General features: G+C 40.2%; 1 protein-coding gene across 8 annotated transcripts in view; it reads right to left on the bottom strand.

Moving 5' to 3' along the window:
* Window positions 1-21,174, bottom strand: part of DST (dystonin) — a 410,298-nt gene that overhangs the window by 73,821 nt on the left and 315,303 nt on the right. For 7 of the 8 annotated variants that reach the window (XM_087718947.1, XM_087718939.1, XM_087718941.1 and 4 more), the window contains 6 exons: window positions 15,532-15,698; window positions 13,055-13,214; window positions 12,476-12,802; window positions 11,935-12,019; window positions 8,187-8,428; window positions 4,922-5,128 (listed from right to left, as the gene is read on the bottom strand). In XM_087718947.1, the coding sequence (XP_087575073.1) occupies window positions 4,922-5,128; window positions 8,187-8,428; window positions 11,935-12,019; window positions 12,476-12,802; window positions 13,055-13,214; window positions 15,532-15,698 (1,188 nt within the window). The remainder of the gene's footprint in view (window positions 1-4,921; window positions 5,129-8,186; window positions 8,429-11,934; window positions 12,020-12,475; window positions 12,803-13,054; window positions 13,215-15,531; window positions 15,699-21,174) is intronic. The other variant, XM_087718944.1, reaches the window with a different exon arrangement.

Below are 21,174 nucleotides of genomic sequence, written 5' to 3'. Positions count from 1 at the left end.
TACAGCATAAGCCTGCTCTATCTGACGCCTGAAGGGATACTCTTCAATTGATATCGAGTATCACAGACATGCACTTAGAGGCAAATAATGAGGGAAATCGGCACGCATTAAAGATCAAAGCCCGTGAAATGCAAGAAGATGTGAATTTCCACGAAAAGTTGCACTAATGTAGAATAAAAGAGTAATTTCCAGTAGAACTCTTCTTACAATATTATGTGTGTGTGTGTCTGAGTGTGTCTGTGTGTGTGCTGGGATTGTGCCTGCTGGCTCACTTCCTGCTTTCTTCTACATTTATTTCTTAGGGGCAGAAAAAGACTAAAATAAGTCTCTTGTTTGTGTTCATCTGAATTTCAGTAGAAATCTGCTTACAATCATGGACATAGTTCCATGTTAAAAATCTCCCTTTGTGCTTTTGTTGTGGGGTGAAATACAGACTTTCCAGAGAGCTGGAAGAATCAGTGCTAATCATAGAATAAATTTGTGCTAAATATGTTAGTTTCCTGGACATTTATTTTTGTAAAGTCAAGAGGTCACAAAGTAGCTGTGTCGGTGTGCATTGTCATTTTCACATCAATCTTATTTTATGTTCCTTGGTGACTCAATTCAGCTAATTTACTTAATTAGATAATTAAATCCATAAATATATGAAGCAAGCTTCAATTCTATTATCAAATTACGAGACAAAAATGAGCCGAGGTGGCACAGTGGTTAGGGTGCAGTACTGCAGGCCACTTTAGCTGACTGCTATCTGCAGTTCAGCGGTTCAAATCTCACCGGCTCAAGGTCGACTCAGCCTTCCATCCTTCCGAGGTGGGTGAAATGAGGACCCGGACTGTGGGGGCAAGTTGCTGACTCAATTTGCTAAAAAAAATTTGTAAACCGCTTAGAGAGGGCTGAAAGCCCTATGAAGCGGTATATAAGTCTAATTAATAAATAAGAAATAAATAAATAAAATTGATATTTTACTCTTTGGAAGCACACATAGCATTCAAAGCAGGGGTGAAGAACCGATTAAAGGCAGAGGGCCAAAATAATTCTGGGCAATTGTGCCAAAAGTTGCATATCAGCAGTGGCTGTTCTCCATTGTGAGGAGATGGTCCCTAATGTGTTTGCCTTTAACGGTGCCCATACAATTCAATCCAATCGCATTTATACCTTTCATTTGTAGACCATACTTCTGAAAAGACTCTTCAGAACTAGGATTTAAAATTGTGTCAGTTGACACTGAGGACAGCTGTTTTAATGCCTATTGCTGTGGTGGGGCAGTGGTTAGAATGCAGTATTGCAGGCTAACTCTGACAACTGCCAGCTGTTCGATTCTGATTGGCTCAAAGTTGACTCAGCCTTCCATCCTTCCAAGGCCGGTAAAACGAGGAGCCAGATTGTTGGGGACAATATGCTGACTTTGTAACCTGCTTAGAGAGGGCTGGAAAGCAGTATGAAGCGGTATGTAAGTCTAAGGGCTATTACTATTGGCAGGATCAGCACACAAACTCTCAATGGGAGACAACACAGTGCTGGGGGAGATGAGTTTCCTTTCCCAGTAGTGTGTCCTCTTCCTCAAAGATATAATTTTTAACAGACAATATTTCAAGGGGGAAAGTTGCAGCAACAGAGAAGGTAAATGTTTCGCTCCCCAGGGAAACCTTTTCTTCATAGTACCTCCCTGCGTGACAATTTTCCTGACAGTTAGGAAAAGTTCTTACACACAGGTGTCAAACTCGCAACGTCACATTGTCATCACGTATAAGAGCCGAGGTGGCGCAGTGGTTAAATGCAGCACTGCAGGCTACTTCCGCTGACTGCAGTTCTGCAGTTCGGCTGTTCAAATCTCACCGGCTCAGGGTTGACTCAGCCTTCCATCCTTCCGAGGTGGGTAAAATGAGGACCCGGACTGTTGTTGGGGGCAATATACTGACTCTGTAAACCGCTTAGAGAGGGCTGAAAGCCCTATGAAGCGGTATATAAGTCTAACTGCTATTGCTATTGCTATCACATGATGTTTCACATGTTTTTCCCGTTCGCAGAGCTGGGGTGAGCATGCCCTGCGCATGACACATTCGGCCCGCGGCCACCAGTTGGACACCCCTGTTCTAATGTTTGACCAGCTGTTTGACCAGAGGTTAAGAGCTCTCCCTATTCCAGGTTTGAAGAAAAAGGCAGGGAAATGCTACAGAATTTGGAGATGAAACCAACAAGGTTAGTCTATGCCCTTTAGACAGAGGTCCTTGCCCTTCATGCTTCTTGTATGTCATCCAGAATTGACCATAACACCTGATAAAAATATTGTATGAATCTAAATTGTCCTACAAAAGTATATGTTTGTTTCTTCAAAGTCACTAATGTATCATTGATCTTGAAGTTAGAATATTAACTGTATCAGTTAATGTACTGTACTTTATCACACTTAAAGTAGCTGATGAATTTTTTAAGAATATTCAGAACGTAACAATAGCGCTTTAGACTTATATAGCAATAGCAGTTAGACTTATATACCGCTTCATAGGGCTTTCAGCCCTCTCTAAGCGGTTTACAGAGTCAGCATATTGCCCCCAACAACAATCCGGGTCCTCATTTCACCCACCTCGGAAGGATGGAAGGCTGAGTCAACCTTGAGCCGGTGAGATTAGAACCGCTGAACTGCAGATAACAGTCAGCTGAAGTGGCCTGCAGTACTGCACCCTAACCACTGAGCCACCTCGGTTCCCTATACCGCTCCATAGTCCTTTACAGCACTCTCTGACAGTTTACAGAGTCAGCATATTGGCCTCAACAATCTGGATCCTCATTTTACTGACCTTAGAAGGATGGAAATCTGAGTCAACCTTGAGCCAGTCAGCCAGTCAACTCCTGGTAGTCAGCAGAGTTAGCCTGCAATACTGCATTCTAGCCACTGTGCCACACAACTCATATTCTAAAGTGCTAAAGATGTAGATTAAAGTGAAAACAGCGTGCTTCTAACAATTAAGGCTATGGCAAAAGAGATATATCTTTACAGATTTTTCTACAGACTGAGATTGTGGAAGCCGTAAACACAACTCCTTAGGGAATGTGTTGCACTGTGCATTGCACCAACTCCAAGGTGGCGCAGTAGTTAAAAGCAGCACTGCAGGCTACTGCTAGATCAGCAGGTCAGCGGTTCAAATCTCACCGGCTCAGGGTTGACTCAGCCTTCCATCCTTCCAAGGTGGGTAAAATGAGGACCCAGATTGTTGGGGGCAATATGCTGACTCTCTGTAAACCGCTTAGAGAGGCCTGAAAGGCCTATGAAGCGGTATATAAGTCTACTGCTATTGCTATTGCTATTGCTATAACTCAGGAGGAGAGGGACAGAAAGGCAAGCTGCCAACTCGGAGGCATCTTTAAGTCAGCTTCTTTTGAGATCTGTCAGGCAGATTTGTACTGGGCAAGGCTGCTCTTTAGATAATCAGGTCTAAAACTATCAAAAGGAACACTTTAAACTGTGCCCTATAAGCAGCTGACAACCAGTACAGAGAGATCTTACAGGGATCAGTACATTGATTGGTTAATAGCCTTACTGCCCCATTTTGCACAAAGGCAGCTTCAGCTTCTAAACCAGTGTTTCTCAACCTTGGCGACTTTAAGTCCTGTGGACTTCAACTCCCAGAATTCCCCAGCCAGCTCTCGCGAGAGCTGGCTGGGGAATTCTGGGAGTTGAAGTCCACAGGACTTAAAGTCGCTAAGGTTGAGAAACACTGTTCTAGACCTTTTATTATTATAAAGGACAGTCCTTTATTTGAAAAAGCTGTCTTCTACATTTATTTTTTTCAAAACCTCACTTTCGCCCTTCATTTTGGTCATGCAACTTTTTCAGTACCGCTTAATGCACATTCTCACATCCATGGAATGTGTAAAATATGGACACTCACACACACAACACACAAACACTCAAGCTACGAAGTAAGCAAAGGATGAATAATAGCTGTTGCTAAATGTGACTGGCTTTGAAACCAATTGGCAAGCTAGACACAATTGTGCAAAGATGTTTCTCGTCACAGCTGCCACCTTAGAATCCAGGGACGGCTGAGGATCCAGAGTATTGCCAGACTTAAAAAGTGAAATTAATGGATTATCATAGCTTGTTCTTTAATTATGAATCATAGCCGAAAAGTAAATTATGTGGCCTGAAGATTCTCCCATGAGTAATCCTTTATCATAATGTTTAATCTATTTGAAACAGGCCAAAAACATTCACTGCCTTTTTACAACTATAATCAGAGGAGATATACTTGGCCTGAACACTCTGCTTTAAATAGAGGCATTTGGACTGAGTCATACTAAATTAAAGGGCTAGTAAATCAGATCTTTAAAATCACACACACACACAAATTATCCTAGAAACATCCTGATGTGCACATTAAGTTCACTTGGATGCTACATGCAATAGGAATAACATTTATCGTTCACAAGAACTACCAGTTTTGCATCACTTATACAAACTCACATCTGATCCTATCAGGCACCAGAAACTGCAGGCATTAAAGGGATTTAGATTTAATCCTTTGTTCTGGTGAAATTCTTACTTGGTTCACTACATGATGTTCCTCATAAAGCTTCCCAGTATGAGGCTGATCTGCAATTTTTGCATCAATCAGGAGACAGATGGCTATGGGAATGACTGGATGTGCTCTGTCCTAAGATTCATGTCTGAAAAATTATGGCTCAGGATCACCTTCCTCCCCCAGATGAGCCCCAGTTCTTGAATAATAGAGCCAGTGTAAGCAAGGAGAGTACAATGAAACAAAGAGAACTTTTTATTTTGACATAAATTCCCAGGTAAATGAACTGGCCTCTGTGTCTGTGTCTGTGTGTTTGTGTTTGTGTGTGTGTAATGCAAACCTGATATCAAACACGTATTACTCTGGTTTGCAGAAAAGTTAAACCAATATATTACTTTTACCTGTTGTGATCTTAAAATTGCAGCATCAATTTCTTCCACTTTTTGATTTAAAGTGTCACTCATTAACCGGTATCGTTCATTGTCTTCGGTAACCATTTTATCTATCCCTTCCCTGGCTCTCCATGGCACCAGTTCCAACAAAGAACTACTGACTTCATTGAGATGGTCCAATAAACTTTTCTTATCCTTTACTTCTTTTTTCAGTTCCTAAAAAAAGAATATTTGAAATAAACACTCTGGCAAAAAAAAATCTACGCGATACTCTTCCCCCTTCATTTGTTAAGGTTACTATAAGAAAGATTATATGCTGAATATATATTTAGGGATGCTGGGGAAACATTATTGATCAGCACTATGCTGATGATGCTACTCCGATACTGAAAATGATCTGCAAAGTCAGGTACCAAAAGTCAAGAATTATTATATGTGGATAATCTACAGTTAAATTAACAGTCTAAGATTGGTGGAAACTTAATAATTCAAGTCCTAACCAACAATCTAAGAATTATTAAGGAAGCATCTAAGACATAGGCAGCGCCAAACAAGGTGGTTTTTTTGTAAACTTTGAGTGTTGAGATCTGATAAACAAATGTTTCCAGATATCAAGAAAAGTCCATTGTATATTGCTCCAAGGGCTTCAGTCATGATTGGTTCAGATTTCTTTTTCCATAAGTGTTCAACTTCAATCTGCAAGCCCTAATATTTTATGATTTCCGATTGTTATTATTCATGTATGTGTATTGCCTTGTGGGCATCTAAGCGCCTGCACGCATGTACATCCACAAACACAGTGGCAATAAAATATCTATCTCCAATGTTCCCCACCCTACAAAGTGTGTTGGCTGAGACATCTTACCCAGCTTGTATACCTCAGAGAGATCTAGAATTCATGTTTCTAGACCACTACCTTAAATCTATATACCGAACTCAAATAATGACAGCAGAGACGGCCTTGGAACTGATAATGCAAGGTAGCTTCTATCTTTTGGGATTGACTGTTCTTGATAAAGAAGCAGTAGACAAGAAATACTATACATTGCATCTAAACTGCTTAAAGTTAGTGCAACAGGAAGAAGCTGAGTTTAATGCAGAGATGTTATTAACTTCTTTTTTTTATTTCTTTTGTCTTAATATATTTTAGACTGTATTTGTTAAAAACCTATACCGTGTACGGGCTCTGGGAAGTCGGGGGAAGGGAGGGGGGCGTTAGGGGGGAGGGGGGATGTATAGTATGTGTTAGATTTTAAAGTAACGCGACTGCACTTGTCTACTGTTGCTCTTTAATTTCACTGTAAAAATAGGATAAGCTGAATATATTAACAGATAGTAGAAATACACCGAAGGGAGGAGTAGAGGGATAGAAGAAAGAGGGGTAGAGAGGGTGGGAGAGAGGACTGGAGGGAGGGGGAGAAGGAAGGGAGGGAGTGTACCGGGAGAGAGGAGTGGTAGAGGGGGAGGGGAAGTAGGGTAGAGGGGAATGATGGAGGGAAGATGGAAAGTTGGAGGGGGGCGAAAGAAAGAATGTATGGAGGGTCGAAGAGGTACATTGGGTTTCTATTTTTGGGGGTATTATTGACAAGAGGAATGGCTGTGTTTATTGTTTATTGTTATATGGCCCCGGTTATGCACAGTATATATGTGACTGTACGATAATGAAAATGGAAAATAAAAACACATTTACAAAAAAAAAAAAAAAAATACTATACATTGCAATTAGTATTTGGTACTATAGTAATGAAGGCCCAGGAAAAGATATTCGGGGTGACATGACATGTCTATATCTAAAAACATCAGAATGGTACAGTTTTTTCCTATGAGTCTGTGGAAATGAAAAGAGTTTGAAAAGTCTGAAAACAGGATAAAAGGAGCATTAACCTTTTTGAAAACAGTGTTAAGAGAAAACTCCTGAGAATTCCATGGATAGCCCAGAAAACATACAAATGAACCAATTAAATCAATCCATCACGAAATCTCATTTGAGGCACAAATAACCACGCTAAAACAGTTTGGACGTGTTATGTCAAGACTTAACTCTCTAATGAAGTCTATAATACTGGGAAAGGTGCAGGGATGGGTTTCTCGCCCCGTTCCAACCGGTTCGGTTGGAACGCGGCCGGCAGCGTCCTTGTGCACGCGCGCAGTGCATGCATGCGTACTAGTGTCTGTGTGATGCTCCAGCTGCTCCTGGAGGATCGCGCAAGCGCTGTATGCGTCCTGCGCATGCGTGGAAGTGCAGAACTCGCCAAAACCGGGTAAGGAGCGCGGGTGGGCGGTTGGGCCCTTTGCCGTTCCCGGAAGTTACTTACTTCCGGGTTCGCCGACCAACCGGTTCGTGGGGACCGCCGCGAACCGGTTGAAACCCACCCCTGGAAAGGTGGAAGGAAAGAGAATGACCAGCAGACATTGGGTGGACTTAACATGGCAGGCTGAACTGAAGTAGGCCCCAAGCCTGAACCAAACTAGGGTTTCAGGATATTAAGCTTAAACTGTTCATATAAAAATGAAGTAGGGAATCTACTTTAGCCCATCTGCCTGCTTGGCCGTCAACTTGTTAATTAGACATATATTGTTAGTTCCTCAAAATATTAGATGTGCATGTCCGTTGGCTGACCCATGTATTATGACATCCTCAATTATAGAGGTGGTGGGTGAAACCTGAAGAACCAGGTGAGGACAGATCATCCTGGAGAAGGTTTAATCTGTGTAAGGGCCTTGAAGCTCTTCAACTCATTAACCCCCTCATGAACAACCCCACACATTTATTACATGAAAATAATTTAATAAATACTACTCTAACTAATAATACTATGAATAACAAACCACAACTATAATGGATAGTTCCATAAATCCTTGGGTATATATATTGTCCACTTTGGAGACCCTGATCAATGTGGTCAATAAGGGTTAATACCAACTCTTATCAACACCAACTTGATGAACATAATCAATCAAGAAATAACGAACTTATGAAAAGATTTATTGCAAATAAGAAGCTGTACATGGGAAAAGTAAAGGCGATTTCATCCAGATGAAATAGCCTCCTACAAGCTATGCATGGCCATTTTGGTGAAGGGGGTGGGGTACTTCTTCCAATTTCAGGAGGCAAAAAATGCTGTATTCAGTGTATAAGACGCACCCAGATTTTCAGCCTCTTTTTTTGAGGAAAAAAGGTGTCTCTTCTACTCCGAAAAATGCAGTAGATGCAACAGACTAAGCCAAACAACAAAACGTTAAGTCAATCTTTATTTTCTAGCTTGATACTCACTTTTTGTCTTTCTTGTGTTTCGCTTAATTCTTTGCCTTTGGGATCTTGAGAATTGTATGAAAGTAATTCGACTTCAACTTTGTCAAGCCAAGAACAGAATTCTTTGTGAGCTGATTGGAGCTGCCCTGAAAGCTGGAGAGCTTCTTCTAGAGTCTTGAACACTTCAGAACTCAGGTTGGTAATATCTTTGTATCTTGCTTTGATGCCTTCCAATTTATCTTGAATTACAACAATTTCATCTCCTAAAATTTGAAAACAATATCATTACCAAAAAAAAACCCCCAAACCATCAAGTTATTAATTGCAAAAATGAATAAGACTTCTATTTATGTATTAATAATTTGTAGTTTGGGACAGATTTATAAACTATATCTAAAATAAAACAAAACACATAAAAGCCAGTATAATAAACTTGATTTAAGATTGAGCTCAGGTATTGTGACATATGTGCACACATTATGGAATATCTTTGCAGGATGTTTTTTCTACTTCCCAGTCTAATTTACAGATCTGGAATAGTTCCCAATCCACTTACTAATTACAGCCTCCGTTGTTTACTTTTCTGCCAAAACTGTCTAGGAACAGGAAGTTAATGAACTAACATCTAATGAAAGTATTACCACCAGAAAATATAACATTTATTAAATAGGTTCTTTGATACATTTTAGAATATATAGATGATGGCACTTTTTATTTCCATTCAGATTAAAATCTGATCAATACACCAAGAGACGATTTGTCAAATATGCTAACATCATTTCCTTGAAAATGTTAGACCTCTTGACTTACAATTGATTTAAATTACCCAAAGACCTCTTGACCTGAGAGATTCAATGTATAAATAAAACCCACAGAAAATTATTTAGTTATTATTTAGTTATAATTATTTAGTTATAATTATTTAGTTTAAAATAATTTAAAATTATTTTTTTCTGCGAGAACTTTTAATATCAAGAGACTTAGTTCACTGAAAATTAGTTCTATGAAAATGCTGTTTAAATATTGGCAACGTTCAGCACAGTAGAATTAATAAATAAGTTCCTGATGAATTGTGAATCCAAAATGTCTCATTTAGGAAAAAAAAGGCTGCCTAATTAAGACATTTTGTAAGGAAATACTGTAAATTAAGGATCTTGCCTTGCTAGTCCCTCATTATTTTTGTTGGTTCAAAATATTATGGCTCTAGTATTCTTCAGATGAATATCAAGAATCTCAAACTATTACCAGAGAAACAGACTGGACTTTGAATGTGTAACAGAAAATATTCAGATTCAAACATGTTTGCTTGTTAGGTAAAAAGATACATGGCCACTGCAGCAAATAATACAATTTATAGGCAAATCACATGCAACCCACAATATTCCTAGGGTTTATTTTTTTAAATGCCTATTACTTATTCTGGATGCCCAAACTCCAGGATTATTTTGATAGATATATGCGATTACTTTTAAGTTTTATCTTTAACCGGTTTTTGATGTACTTTCATAAAAAAATAGTTTTCTGATCATCCTGGAGCAAACAAGTTTACCTGTAGCCTGGCTAATTCTGAATATTGGAGGAACATTTTTCATCATGCTCTGATCCTTCTCAAAGGGATGTGTGTGTGTGTGTAGTCTATCGTAAAATATCTGGGGAAGAGTTTACAGGCCCATTAACCAAGTCAACCTTAATCCTATTGCTTCTAATTTGCCCATAATAGTTTAGGGGTTATATCCAAATGTTAGAGAAGACTGAATTCTTTTTATTATAATACCAAATGACAGTTTTCTTAACTGCGCAATTTATATTAAGAATCCAAATCTTTCAAGAAATCTCAGCACTGTTACCAATTTTGCGAAATAATTCAATGGGAAAAACAGATGGAAGTGATAAATGCATTGTTTAATACATACACAGACACAGACACAGACACAGACACACACACACACACACCACCCTTTTCAGACTCAAACTATTATGCTTGGGAAACTTCATAAAGTCTAGAAAAGTCACAAGATTTTTGCCTTCTAAACCAGACGTGCTATATGCATTTGGAATTCAATCATTTTAACCTTACAACAACGTTCACTATCACAATCATCTACTTAGCCCTCCTCGAAAAGGGAGAATAGAAAGACCGCTGAAATAAATACGAATGCAATTGATCGACAGCTTAAATTATTTGTTGATATCTAAGTGGATGTATCACTCCATTCATAAAACTATGATTTCATTTATGAAAGCAATAATTTAAAGCTACAAAACATGACAAATATAATCAGTATTTCCAGGATCACATATGGTGAAACTATAAATGGAAAATAACTTAAAACTCTGCAGGCTGCTAAACTGTGTCAAAAACACTATAAAAAGAAATGTCTGGACCCCACCTTTCCACTCTTAAGGCAGTCTGCTTTTTTCAGGCTTCCACAGGGAATTGAAAAAAGGCTGGCACTGTATTAAGAAGGTAGTTAGTCCAAAATACTTCTTCCAATTAATTACCAAAAACCATGCAGCAATAGCCATCAAATTGTTGTTTTAAAGGGGCTAAACGTTTTAAAATGTTTCCACCAATTACTTAGGAGACTGAGAAATTTTAGGGGTTGCAAAAAGAAACCTCTACAAATTTTCCTCACAATGGCTGTGGTGGACATTTTCACTGACTGAACATTTACTTCCGTCAAGACGTAAACAAAGACACATTAGGAAGCAACAAATACTAGTCTGAGTAGCACAGAAAGGGTGGTTTGTTGGTTTTCTGGCAGGAATTTTGGTATTTATAATCCTAGCCGAGCATCACATCTGGAAAAGATAATCAATAAGGACTGAGAGGACTTATCATCCGTGACCCGACAAAAGGGCGAACGACAAAACCGCGCCTGAATAAACCGTGTCGCTAAAACCGCAACGTCATCAGTGCGCCGACAACAGCGTGGAGACAGAAGGGCGCTTTACAACAGCGCGTCGGCAGAAAGCCGATTTAACTTAAGGTTTAGGGTTAGGTTTAGTGTTAGGTTTAGTGTTAGGGTTAGATTTAGGGTTAGGGTTAGTTTAGGGTTAGGGTTAGCATTATGTTTTGGGTTAGGTTTAGGGTTAGGTTTAGGGTTAGGGTTAGCGTTACGTTTAGGGTTAGGTTTAGGGTTAGGTTTAGTTTTACAGCATGCTTCTGTCACCGCGCTGTTGTCGGCGCGATTCAGCGCTCATTCGTCGGAGCGCTTTAGAACACGCGGTTTTGTCACCGCGGTTTAGTCGGGCGTGGTTTTGTCGTTCGCCCTTTTGTCGGTGAACCCTTATCATCACCATTCCACTCCTTGAAGTTATGTTTTATGGAACATAAGAAAACCAATAAGGATGACTAGATTTTCATTTATTTATTACCCCTGCCTTCTTGTTCCTGTAAACAGTAGGCATGCAACATAGAATGAAGCTTGGTACGGTTTATTCACCTGAACTGTAGCTGTTTTAATTCCCCAAAGATCCCTTTTAAAATCCTGTGTTGATCCCACTAATTCAAATGTTTGCTTTTTTAAGTGCAGAAATTAATTTTCCAAATGAAAAAGATTGCCAACTCACAATTTATGCTCTCAACCATATCGTTATAACCAGCTGTCAAATCAATATGAATCCAAGACATTTTTTTTTTAAAGAAATGGTACATTAGCTATAAAGATTGGCACATTTATTCTGGACAGTGTTACTTTTACAGTGTAAAAAAAAACTAATTAAAAAGATGTTATTTAACTTGCCACTGATATAAATCCATTCTCACCTGTAGTTTGTTTAAGAAGCAGTAAACCATTTTGAATAGCTTGATCAACATTATCTTTTCTCATCTTAATCTCTTCTTGAAGAACCTAGGAAATTTAACGATTTAAGAATATGGGGAAAAACAGAGAAAAGGCAACAGCACATAAACATCAAAGAAATCATCGCCAAAAGTTCTATTTTATAAGGAATAACTTTTTGTTGCTGCTAAGGCAGTGTTTCTCAACATTGGCCACTTGAAGATGTCCGGACGTCAACTCCTAGAATTCCCCAGCCAGCATTCGCTGGCTGGGGAATTCTGGGAGTTGACGTCCGGACATCTTCAAGTGGCCAAGGTTGAGAAACACTGTGCTAAGGAATAATGCATTAATTTCTTTCTTCATGGGAAATAAAAATGAAAGAGTTCATGAGGTAACTAAAGAAACAAAGATTATGCAAGATTTAGTTATAAGAAATAACCAAATAACAAATAAAATACGAAAGAAACTGTTAATAATATGATTAATGATGGTAAATTAAAAATAACAGAAAATAATGGCAAATACCAGCATTTCAGCGTGCTGTTTCTCTAGTAAATCAGTATTGTAGTCTTGGACTCCCAATTTGCTCAATTTCTCGTGGACTTCATTCAACCAGTTCATCAGTCCAACCTCATCTTCTCCAAAAATCTGAGCATTGCAATAGGCTTGTTTCAAGAGCTCAGCCCTACTTCTGCTTTTCTCTTCAACCTCAACGTATCGGCCTTCTGAAGACTCTAATTTCTCTTGAACCATCTCTTTATCTTCCCTGGAGCACAACGTGTTTAAAACCTGGCCAATGTTAATGGCTTGCTGTAGATTTTTATTGTGAGCGGTGATGTCTTCCTCTAAAGTCTACAAATGGATTTTTTAAAAGCAGCAGGTGGGGGGGGAAACAAAATGAAAAGAAAATTTAACCAAACCATGTAAACGAATATGAGCACGACTAAATTTAAAAAAAGGAAAATGAATAAAACAATTAGAGTGATATAGAAATGCATTAAAAGAAAAAAAACTCAGGCAATAAGGTAGAGAAGGAATTTCCAATTTTTCTGAATGAGGAAGCTATAAAAATAACTCCGAAGAGGCTGCCCATTAAGGCCTTACTTTATGCTGAGAAATCTGTTGCTGGAGTTTGGAAGCCTGGGTGCCAATGGGCTCGGAATTGGAAAGCTTCTTCTCAGTGGTTGCTAACCATTCAACCAGTGGTTCTAAGGTTTCATGGAACTGCTGAGCTACAGTTGAAATCCCTTCCAATTGGCGATGTCTGCAAAATGCCAAAAGAATGAAAAACAAGCATTTAGGGATCAAATACAGGTAAAAGATTCCGGACTTTACCAAGTATAAAAAAATAGCAATAGCAATAGCAATAGGAGTTAGACTTATATACCGCTTCATAGGGCTTTCAGCCCTCTCTAAGCGGTTTACAGAGTCAGCATATCGCCCCCAACAATCCGGGTCCTCATTTTACCCGGTTCCACCACAAAACCGCGGTAGACTAAAGCGCGCTCGCCGAAAGCGCGTACGTGACGTCATCACAGCGCGACGAAAACATCGCGCTGTGAGCGGTAAATTTAAAATTAAAGCGAAAACCTTACCCTAACCCCCCCAAACCTAACCCTAAACCTAACCCTTAACCTAACCCTAAACCTAACCCTTAACCTAATGCTAAACCTAACGCTAACCCTTAACCTAACCCTAAACCTAACCCTAACGCTTAACGTAACCCTAAACCTAACCCTAACGCTTAACGTAACCCTAAACCTAACCCTAACCCTTAACCTAACCCTAACCCTAACCCTAACCCTAACCCTAACCCTAACCCTAACCCTTACCTTTATGTGAATCGGCTTGCTTTAATTTTATTTTAATTTTAATTTAATTTATTTTTAATTTTTTTCGTCGCGCTGCTGATGACGTCAGGTACACGCTTTAATCGGGCGCGCTTTAGTGGACCGCGGTTTTGACGGGTCACGATTTTACCCACCTCGGAAGGATGGAAGGCTGAGTCAAACTTGAATCAGAAATTAAACTTTGTGACTTAATAATAAAAAGCAATTAAAATAAACACAATAAGCAAAATAAAAGCCCCATCAGCAGAACAAGAGTTTGCAGCACTTTGTACTTTGTGTTAATCATATTTCAAAATCACGTGAATTATTAGTACTACTGCTTTATAAATCGTTAATAAGATCGCACCCGGAATATAGCATCCAGTTTTGGTTACCACATTACAAAAAAAGATGTTTTGGAAAAAGTCTAAAGAAGAACAACGTAAAGGCCTGGAGACAAACACATATGAAGAACGGTTACAGGAAATTGGGTATGGCCAGTCTAGAGAAAAGAAGGATTAAGGGGACATGATAGCAGTAGTCCAGTATTTGAGGGGGCACCACAAAGAAAAGAGGATCAACTTATTTTCCAAAGCACCGGAAGGCAAGGATAAGAAACAATGGATGGAAACTAATCAAGGAGAGAAGCAACCTAGAATTAAGGAGAAACTTCCCAACAGTGAGGACAATCAACCAGTGGAACAGCTGGCCTTCAGAAGCTGTGGGTGCTCCTTCACTGGGTTTTTAAGGAAAGACTGTATAGCCACCAGTCTGAAATGGTATACGATCTCCTTCTTGAGCAGGGGGTTAGACTAGAAGACCTTCAATAGCAACAGCAATAGCAGTTAGACTTATATACCGCTTCATAGGGCTTTCAGCCCTCTCTAAGCGGTTTACAGAGTCAGCATATCGCCCCCAACGACAATCCGGGTCCTCATTTGACCCACCTCGGAAGGATGGAAGGCTGAGTCAACCCTGAGCCAGTGAGATTTGAACAGCCGAACTGCAGAACTGCAGTCAGCTGAAGTAGCCTGCAGTGCTGCATTTAACCACTGCGCCACCTCGGCTCTAGATCCCTCAAGATCCCTTCAAGCTCTGATTGACTGATATTTGCACGCAGATTAGTTAGATCTGCTGAACCATTTCACTCTAGGCTAGAATTGCTTTAAATTAAATCTCAACAGGTGCAAAAGATATCAATCTTTATTGACTGGCGCAGTGGTTAAATGCAGCACTGCAGGCTACTTCAGCTGACTGCAGTTCAGCAGTTCGGCTGTTCAAATCTCACCGGCTCAGGGTTGACTCAGCCTTCCATCCTTCCGAGGTGGGTAAAATGAGGACCCGGATTGTTGGGGGCAATATGCTGACTCTGTAAACCGCTTAGAGAGGGCTGAAAGCCCTATGAAGCGGTATATAAGTCTAATTGCTATTGCTATTGCTATTATTAAAATAACACTTAATTTGCCAGCTCCTCCACGCAGTAGACCTTGTCATGCCCGTTTTATAATCCACAATGCCTGCCTTCTAGCTATCCGCCTATTTATTAACCGAGGGAATAGATAAATCATGTTTATTTCACCTGCAGTCCTAGTCCTAACAGTGCTAATGCATTTTCTCATCCAGCCTCAAAAGTTTAACGCTCATCTTACAACAAAAATGCTTACGCAGCAGCTTCAGATTACACCGTTTTCTTTCCTGTAGCTAGGAGAGCTCCCTGCTCTACGAGTAAGCGGATGAAAATGTTTCAAGTACCTCATTTCTGCTTTATCAAGCAATGCGGCCCATCTGCTATCCAGGAGACTCAGCTGTTTCAAGATCTTTTCTTTATCTGGCGGCTCTGCTGACTCGGCAATTTTTTCCCCTTCACGCTTGATCAATTCCACGGTAGGCTTCCGGTCATCTAACAATCTCTGGAGAAGCTGGAAAAACAAAATAATCAAAAAAAATTAAATTGCCAGGAAATGATGGCTTTGTGACAAGATGAAGAGGCTGATTATATCCAAGGTTCTGGCTTACCGTCCAACGGGGGAGATTTAAGCAAGCTGTCTTTTGCGTGGCACGACAAAACCGCGCTCGACTAAAGCGTGCCCGATTAAACCGCGTCGCTGACGTCATCAACAGGGCAACAACAGCGAGCGCGGAGAAAGAAGGGCGCTTTAAATAGCGCTTTGAAAGCAAGCCGATTCAACTTAAGGTAAGGGTTAGGTTTAGGGTTAGATTAAGGGTTAGGGTTAGGGTTATGTTAAGGGTTAGGGTTAGGTTTAGGGTTACGTTAAGGGTTAGGGTTAGGTTTAGGTTTAGGGTTAGGTTTAGGGTTAGGTTAAGGGTTAGGTTTAGGTTTAGGGTTAGGTTTAGGGTTAGGTTTAGGGTTAGGTTAAGGGTTAGGTTTAGGGTTAGGTTTAGGGTTAGGATTAGGGTTAGGGGGGTTAGGTTTAGGTGTTAATTTTAGGTTTAGCGTTTACAGCGTGCTTCCGTCTCCGCGCTGTTGTCGCCCTGTGATGACGTCAGCTACGCGGTTTCGTCGAGCGCGCTTTAGTCGAACGCAGTTTTGTGGTGGAACCGTCTTTTGAAATGGCAGGCAAAAGATAGACCAGCATTTATGCTTCCCATGGTATAAATAGCTCATTCGTTTATTTAGCACTGATGGAGTAAGTAAATCTTGTCAGCTGCAGAGTTATTATTTTCCATTTTTATTTTAAATTTTGTTTCAACATTACGCTGACGTCTCATGTTGGCTACAAATGAGCATGCCTTCCTTGCTTTCATGAAATATAGTGCTTTCAGAGTAGGACATTCCGTTAAGTTATGCAACAGCACTCCCGAGATAGACCAGATCAGGAAAGCAACTCCACAGGAAGGCTAGAATTAGCTTTATTGAGATAGGCTATAATAACAAAATGTCCCAAGTCTGCTTGTGCTTTCATCTCCACCTTCATATACCCTAAGTGTATCAAGGAAGAGTCTTCTTAATACTATTTCCTTTCCCAAGTCTTAAAGAATGCGTCCTTCCTCTTTGTTTACATGATGATTTCTGAATACTTGCTTCAAGAGCATCTCCTTGGTTCTCTTTATGACAGCAGTCCATTGTATTTTCCAAAGATGCTGATGAACCCTCTTACTAGGAATGCAAGAGTATAATACTTGCTCTTACTTTAACTTTATTCCCTTCCGACAGGGCTTTGTATAATATTATTTGTCCCTGGGTCTTTGTCCCTGGATATACAAAATAGTTGTTATTCTGAACACTGCCCATAGATGCGAGCAGTTGTGTATTAACCAGGGACGTGCAGTCACTAGAGGCAGGGGAGGCGTGGCCTCACCAGTCATGAGGAAAAGGAAAGAATTTTAAAGAATTTTTTAAAAAATAATTAAAGCCAAGGTAGTTGCTGAGCGTGGCACAACAAAACCGCGCTCCACTAAAGCGCGCCCGATTAAACCGCGTCGCTGACGTCATCAGCAGGGTGACAACAGCGACCGCGGAGAAAAAAGGGCGCTTTAAAAAGCGCTTTGAAAGCAAGCCGATTCAAGTTAAGGTAAGGGTTAGGTTTAGCGTTAGGTTAAGGGTTAGGTTTAGGGTTAGCGTTAGGTTAAGGGTTAGGTTAAGGGTTAGGTTTAGGGTTAGGTTTAGGGTTAAGGGTTAAGGGTTAGGTTTAGGGTTAAGGGTTAGGTTTAGGGTTAGGTTTAGGGGATTAGGTTTAGGTTTAGGGGTTAATTTAGCTTTAGCGTTCACAGCGTGCTTTTTTCGTCGCGCTGTGATGACGTCAGCTACGCGGTTTCGTCGAGCGCGCTTTAGTCGAACGCAGTTTTGTGGTGGAACCGTTGCTACCAGATTCTAAGTCACAGTGACTTGGAACAGTGCTTAGTGTTAACTATAGGAGGAGGCCAGAGAACTAGGGGCCTCTTTTGTATAAGAAATTTTGTCGCCTTTTAAGAGTTAACCAAGGGTTAAAAAGCGAAGAATTCCTTATGCAAAGGAGGCACGTGTTCTCTCGCCTCCTGTAGAGGGCATTTTTAGAGGCTTTTTAGAGTTCTCTGGGAGCAACTAGCTCAGTCTGACTCAGAGCTCTGGCAGAACCACGTTGCCTTTTCAAACACACACACACACACACACACACACACACACACACACACACACACACACAGCTGGATAAAAGTACATAAGCCCAGCTTCACTGATTACAACGTGATTCACCTGCAATCAAAGGCTCAGATCGGAAGGCAGCAGGGGAAGAGGGGGTATGGCAGAGGATCTGCTTTCAAGCCTTTGGAAATATATATCCAATGCAACTTCTGTGTTTGTGTTTGTTTGAGAGTGAGTGTGTGAGTGAGTGAGAGAGGGATCCAATTTCTCTCTGTGTGTGTGCCTGTTTGAGAGAGAGGGAGAGAGGGAGGAAGGAGGGGGAGGGAGAAGAAAAAAAATGGGAAAACTTATTTTGCAAGGGGGAAAAACGCCGTCGCTTTAAATCGGAACTGAGCATGCCTGGCTGTGGAATTCTGGGGGTTGAAGTCCACAAGTCTAAAAAGTGCCTCACCAGCCGTAAAGCTCACCGCACGTCACTGGTATTAACCATTAAGCAAACTAAGCACATGCTTAGAGCACCAGGCCCAAAGGAGGCACCACAAGGTTGAGAAAGAAAAAAAAACCCAATGAAGATTTGTACAGTATGTACAAAGGAGGGGGGGGGGCACCAAAATTTGTCAGTGCTTAGGGCACCAGTGAGCCTTAATCCGCCAATGGATGCGAGTTTTTGCAAAATCTGTCTTTACTTTCTATCAATTCATTTCCTGTTAATTCTGTAGCAATGGCTTTATATTTCTGACTTAGTACAATTTTTCGACTAGCAGTATTCCTGTATGATGAATTGCTAACATCAAACTTCCCTACATCAGTCTTTGGAACAATTATTTATAATATGATTACAGCTAAAGACCCGTATCCATCCTTTTTAGAAGACAAGAGTTGTATTACATACAACAACAAATGTTATGGTATCTTAAGGATATACTAATTTATCATAGAGTAATCTGTTGTTAAGTGTACTCAAGAAACCAGTATGGTTTTGTTGTTTTTACAGGGTTGAGGAGGAGTGGTTGTGAATGATAAACCATGGGGACCAAGGGAAATGCAGAAAGCCTTCTTCACAGTACTAAGTGACTGTGCTTTCTATGCTTTGTGTCTCTTTGACGTCAACATTTGCCGTTTCCATCCCATGGTTTGGTAACTCAACTCTCTGTTTATGTAAATGTTAAAGAGTTGTAACTCTTTCAAGAACCATTAACCCAATTTTTCTCTAGTTGCAGACTGGCAGAGGTTGGTTCCTACCAGTTCGCATCAGTTCGGTAGAACCGGTTCGTCAAATCTACTGAACCGGTTAGAAGAGGTTCCACCAGTGGACCCGGAAAGCAGGCCACACCTACAGAAGAGGTTCCAAAAAATTTTGAAACCCACCACTGACAGACAGAGAGAGAGAGACAGAGAGACAGAGAGAGAGAGAGAGAGAGAGAGAGAGACAGAGACAGACAGAGAGAGAGAGAGAGAGAGAGAGAGACTCACACAGAGAGAGAAAGAGGAAGAAAGGAAGAAAGGAAGAAAGAAATAAAGAAAAAAGAAAGAAAAAGTGAGAGAGAGATGAAAGAAAAAAAGGAAAAAGGGACAGAGAGACAAAAGGAAGGAAGGAGAAAGAGAGAGAGAGAGAGAAAACACATGGCCGGCAAGCCACTCCCACCAGGTCATATGGCTGGCAAGCCACTCCCACAAAGGAGGCCACACCCACAGAGTAGGTTCGAAAAAAATTTGAAACCCACCACTGCAGACTGGCCTACAAAAAAAAAAAAATCATATTTGTCAACAGCTGAGTAAACGGCAAACACAGATTCACCAATTAAACCCCTGCTTATTCTGTTTCTCGAAGATAAAAAATATGGGCGGTTCAAGAGCATGTGGTAGCACGTAGGGCAAAAACAGAAAGCATGCTCTGTAATTGTTTTAATCAGAAAACAGAAGTATTCAGTTAAACAATTGAAGGCAGCCCTCTGAGAAAAGACACACCGCATAGTGTTTAGTGAATCATCTCCCCAGGCTGTCTGGGAAAGCCAGCAGCCAAGATGCAGCTGTGCAGGAGAAAAACTGTATTTGAGAGAGTCTCCTGGGTGTGTACCGAAAGTTAGCTTGGGAAACCAATCCAGATAAATTAAACGTCTTAATTGGAAATTAAGCGTACGGCCAAGCCTTGAGCTGTATTTATTTTTCTCAGGATTATCTAATTACTATGATCGTCGGAAGAAAGATTTTACTCTTGGAATGCCCTTAAAATGGTAGCTTTAGGAAAAGATTTTGTGAAAATGCAGCGAAATGCATCAGAGTTTCATACACATTTAGTTTATTGGGCTTTTAGGATTATATTAGCCTATAATGAAGCTTGTTTGTTATCCATAACTTTGGATACATCCCCTGATAACTGTAAATAAAGTATTAATTGATAACATGCTATTAAGAATGCCAATTCTTAGCAACCATACAGATTGACTTCTACAGAATTATACGAATTACTTCATCTTTCTCTGTGTTTCTATGTTCATGTATTTTACATTCCATGTTCCCCCTGTAATTCGGTTTTTGCAAGTTCAGATTTTCTTTTTCCTTGTGGCAACATCAGCAATTTGACGCGCCAAAGATTTCAATCTAGATGTCACCCAATATAAACTTTGCAAAATGGGGCAAAATTAACTTAACAACTATCATGATTAGCAATGAAAATTGTGATCATAAATAGCAATAGCAATAGCAATAGCAGTTAGACTTATATACCGCTTCATAGGCCTTTCAGCCCTCTCTAAGCGGTTTACAGAGAGTCAGCATATTGCCCCCAACAATCTGGGTCCTCATTTTACCCACCTCGGAAGGATGGAAGGCTGAGTCAACCGTGAGCCGGTGAGATTTGAACCGCTGAACTGCTGACCTAGCAGTAGCCTGCAGTGCTGCATTTAACCACTGCGCCACCTTGGCTCTAAAGTCTAGGAGTACCTGTACAGCAGGCTTCCTCTGTAGTAACCAGTTTCCAAAATCACTGTTTATCTTTTGCTATGATTTGGCAATTGCAGGATAGCCAAAATAAATGTTTCGTGCGAAAAGTTATTTATTTTTTAATATTTAATTCCAAAATCTTACAATAAAAGTAAATGTTCCAAATATATCTTGATTAATCCATGTATAAATTTCTTAGATCAAAATCTTATTTAGAGTTTTGCTGTTTGTTTCTCTTTTTTTTTTTACAGGTTTAAGCTTGGAATTGATTTTCCTCTTGTTCATAGTTGAAGATAAATTCACTGAATGAAGAATTTTCAAATTTGTTGTTGCAGAATCTCTAATTACCTCCACTAGACCAATAAGATCCC

The sequence above is a fragment of the Thamnophis sirtalis genome, unplaced genomic scaffold, assembly GCF_051295495.1.
Source record: "Thamnophis sirtalis isolate CommonGarterSnake01/CBP01778 unplaced genomic scaffold, rThaSir2_p1.2 scaffold_6, whole genome shotgun sequence".
Lineage (NCBI taxonomy): Eukaryota > Metazoa > Chordata > Lepidosauria > Squamata > Natricidae > Thamnophis > Thamnophis sirtalis.
Note: the sequence above shows the minus strand (reverse complement) of the source record. Positions and strands in the feature narration are given on the sequence as shown.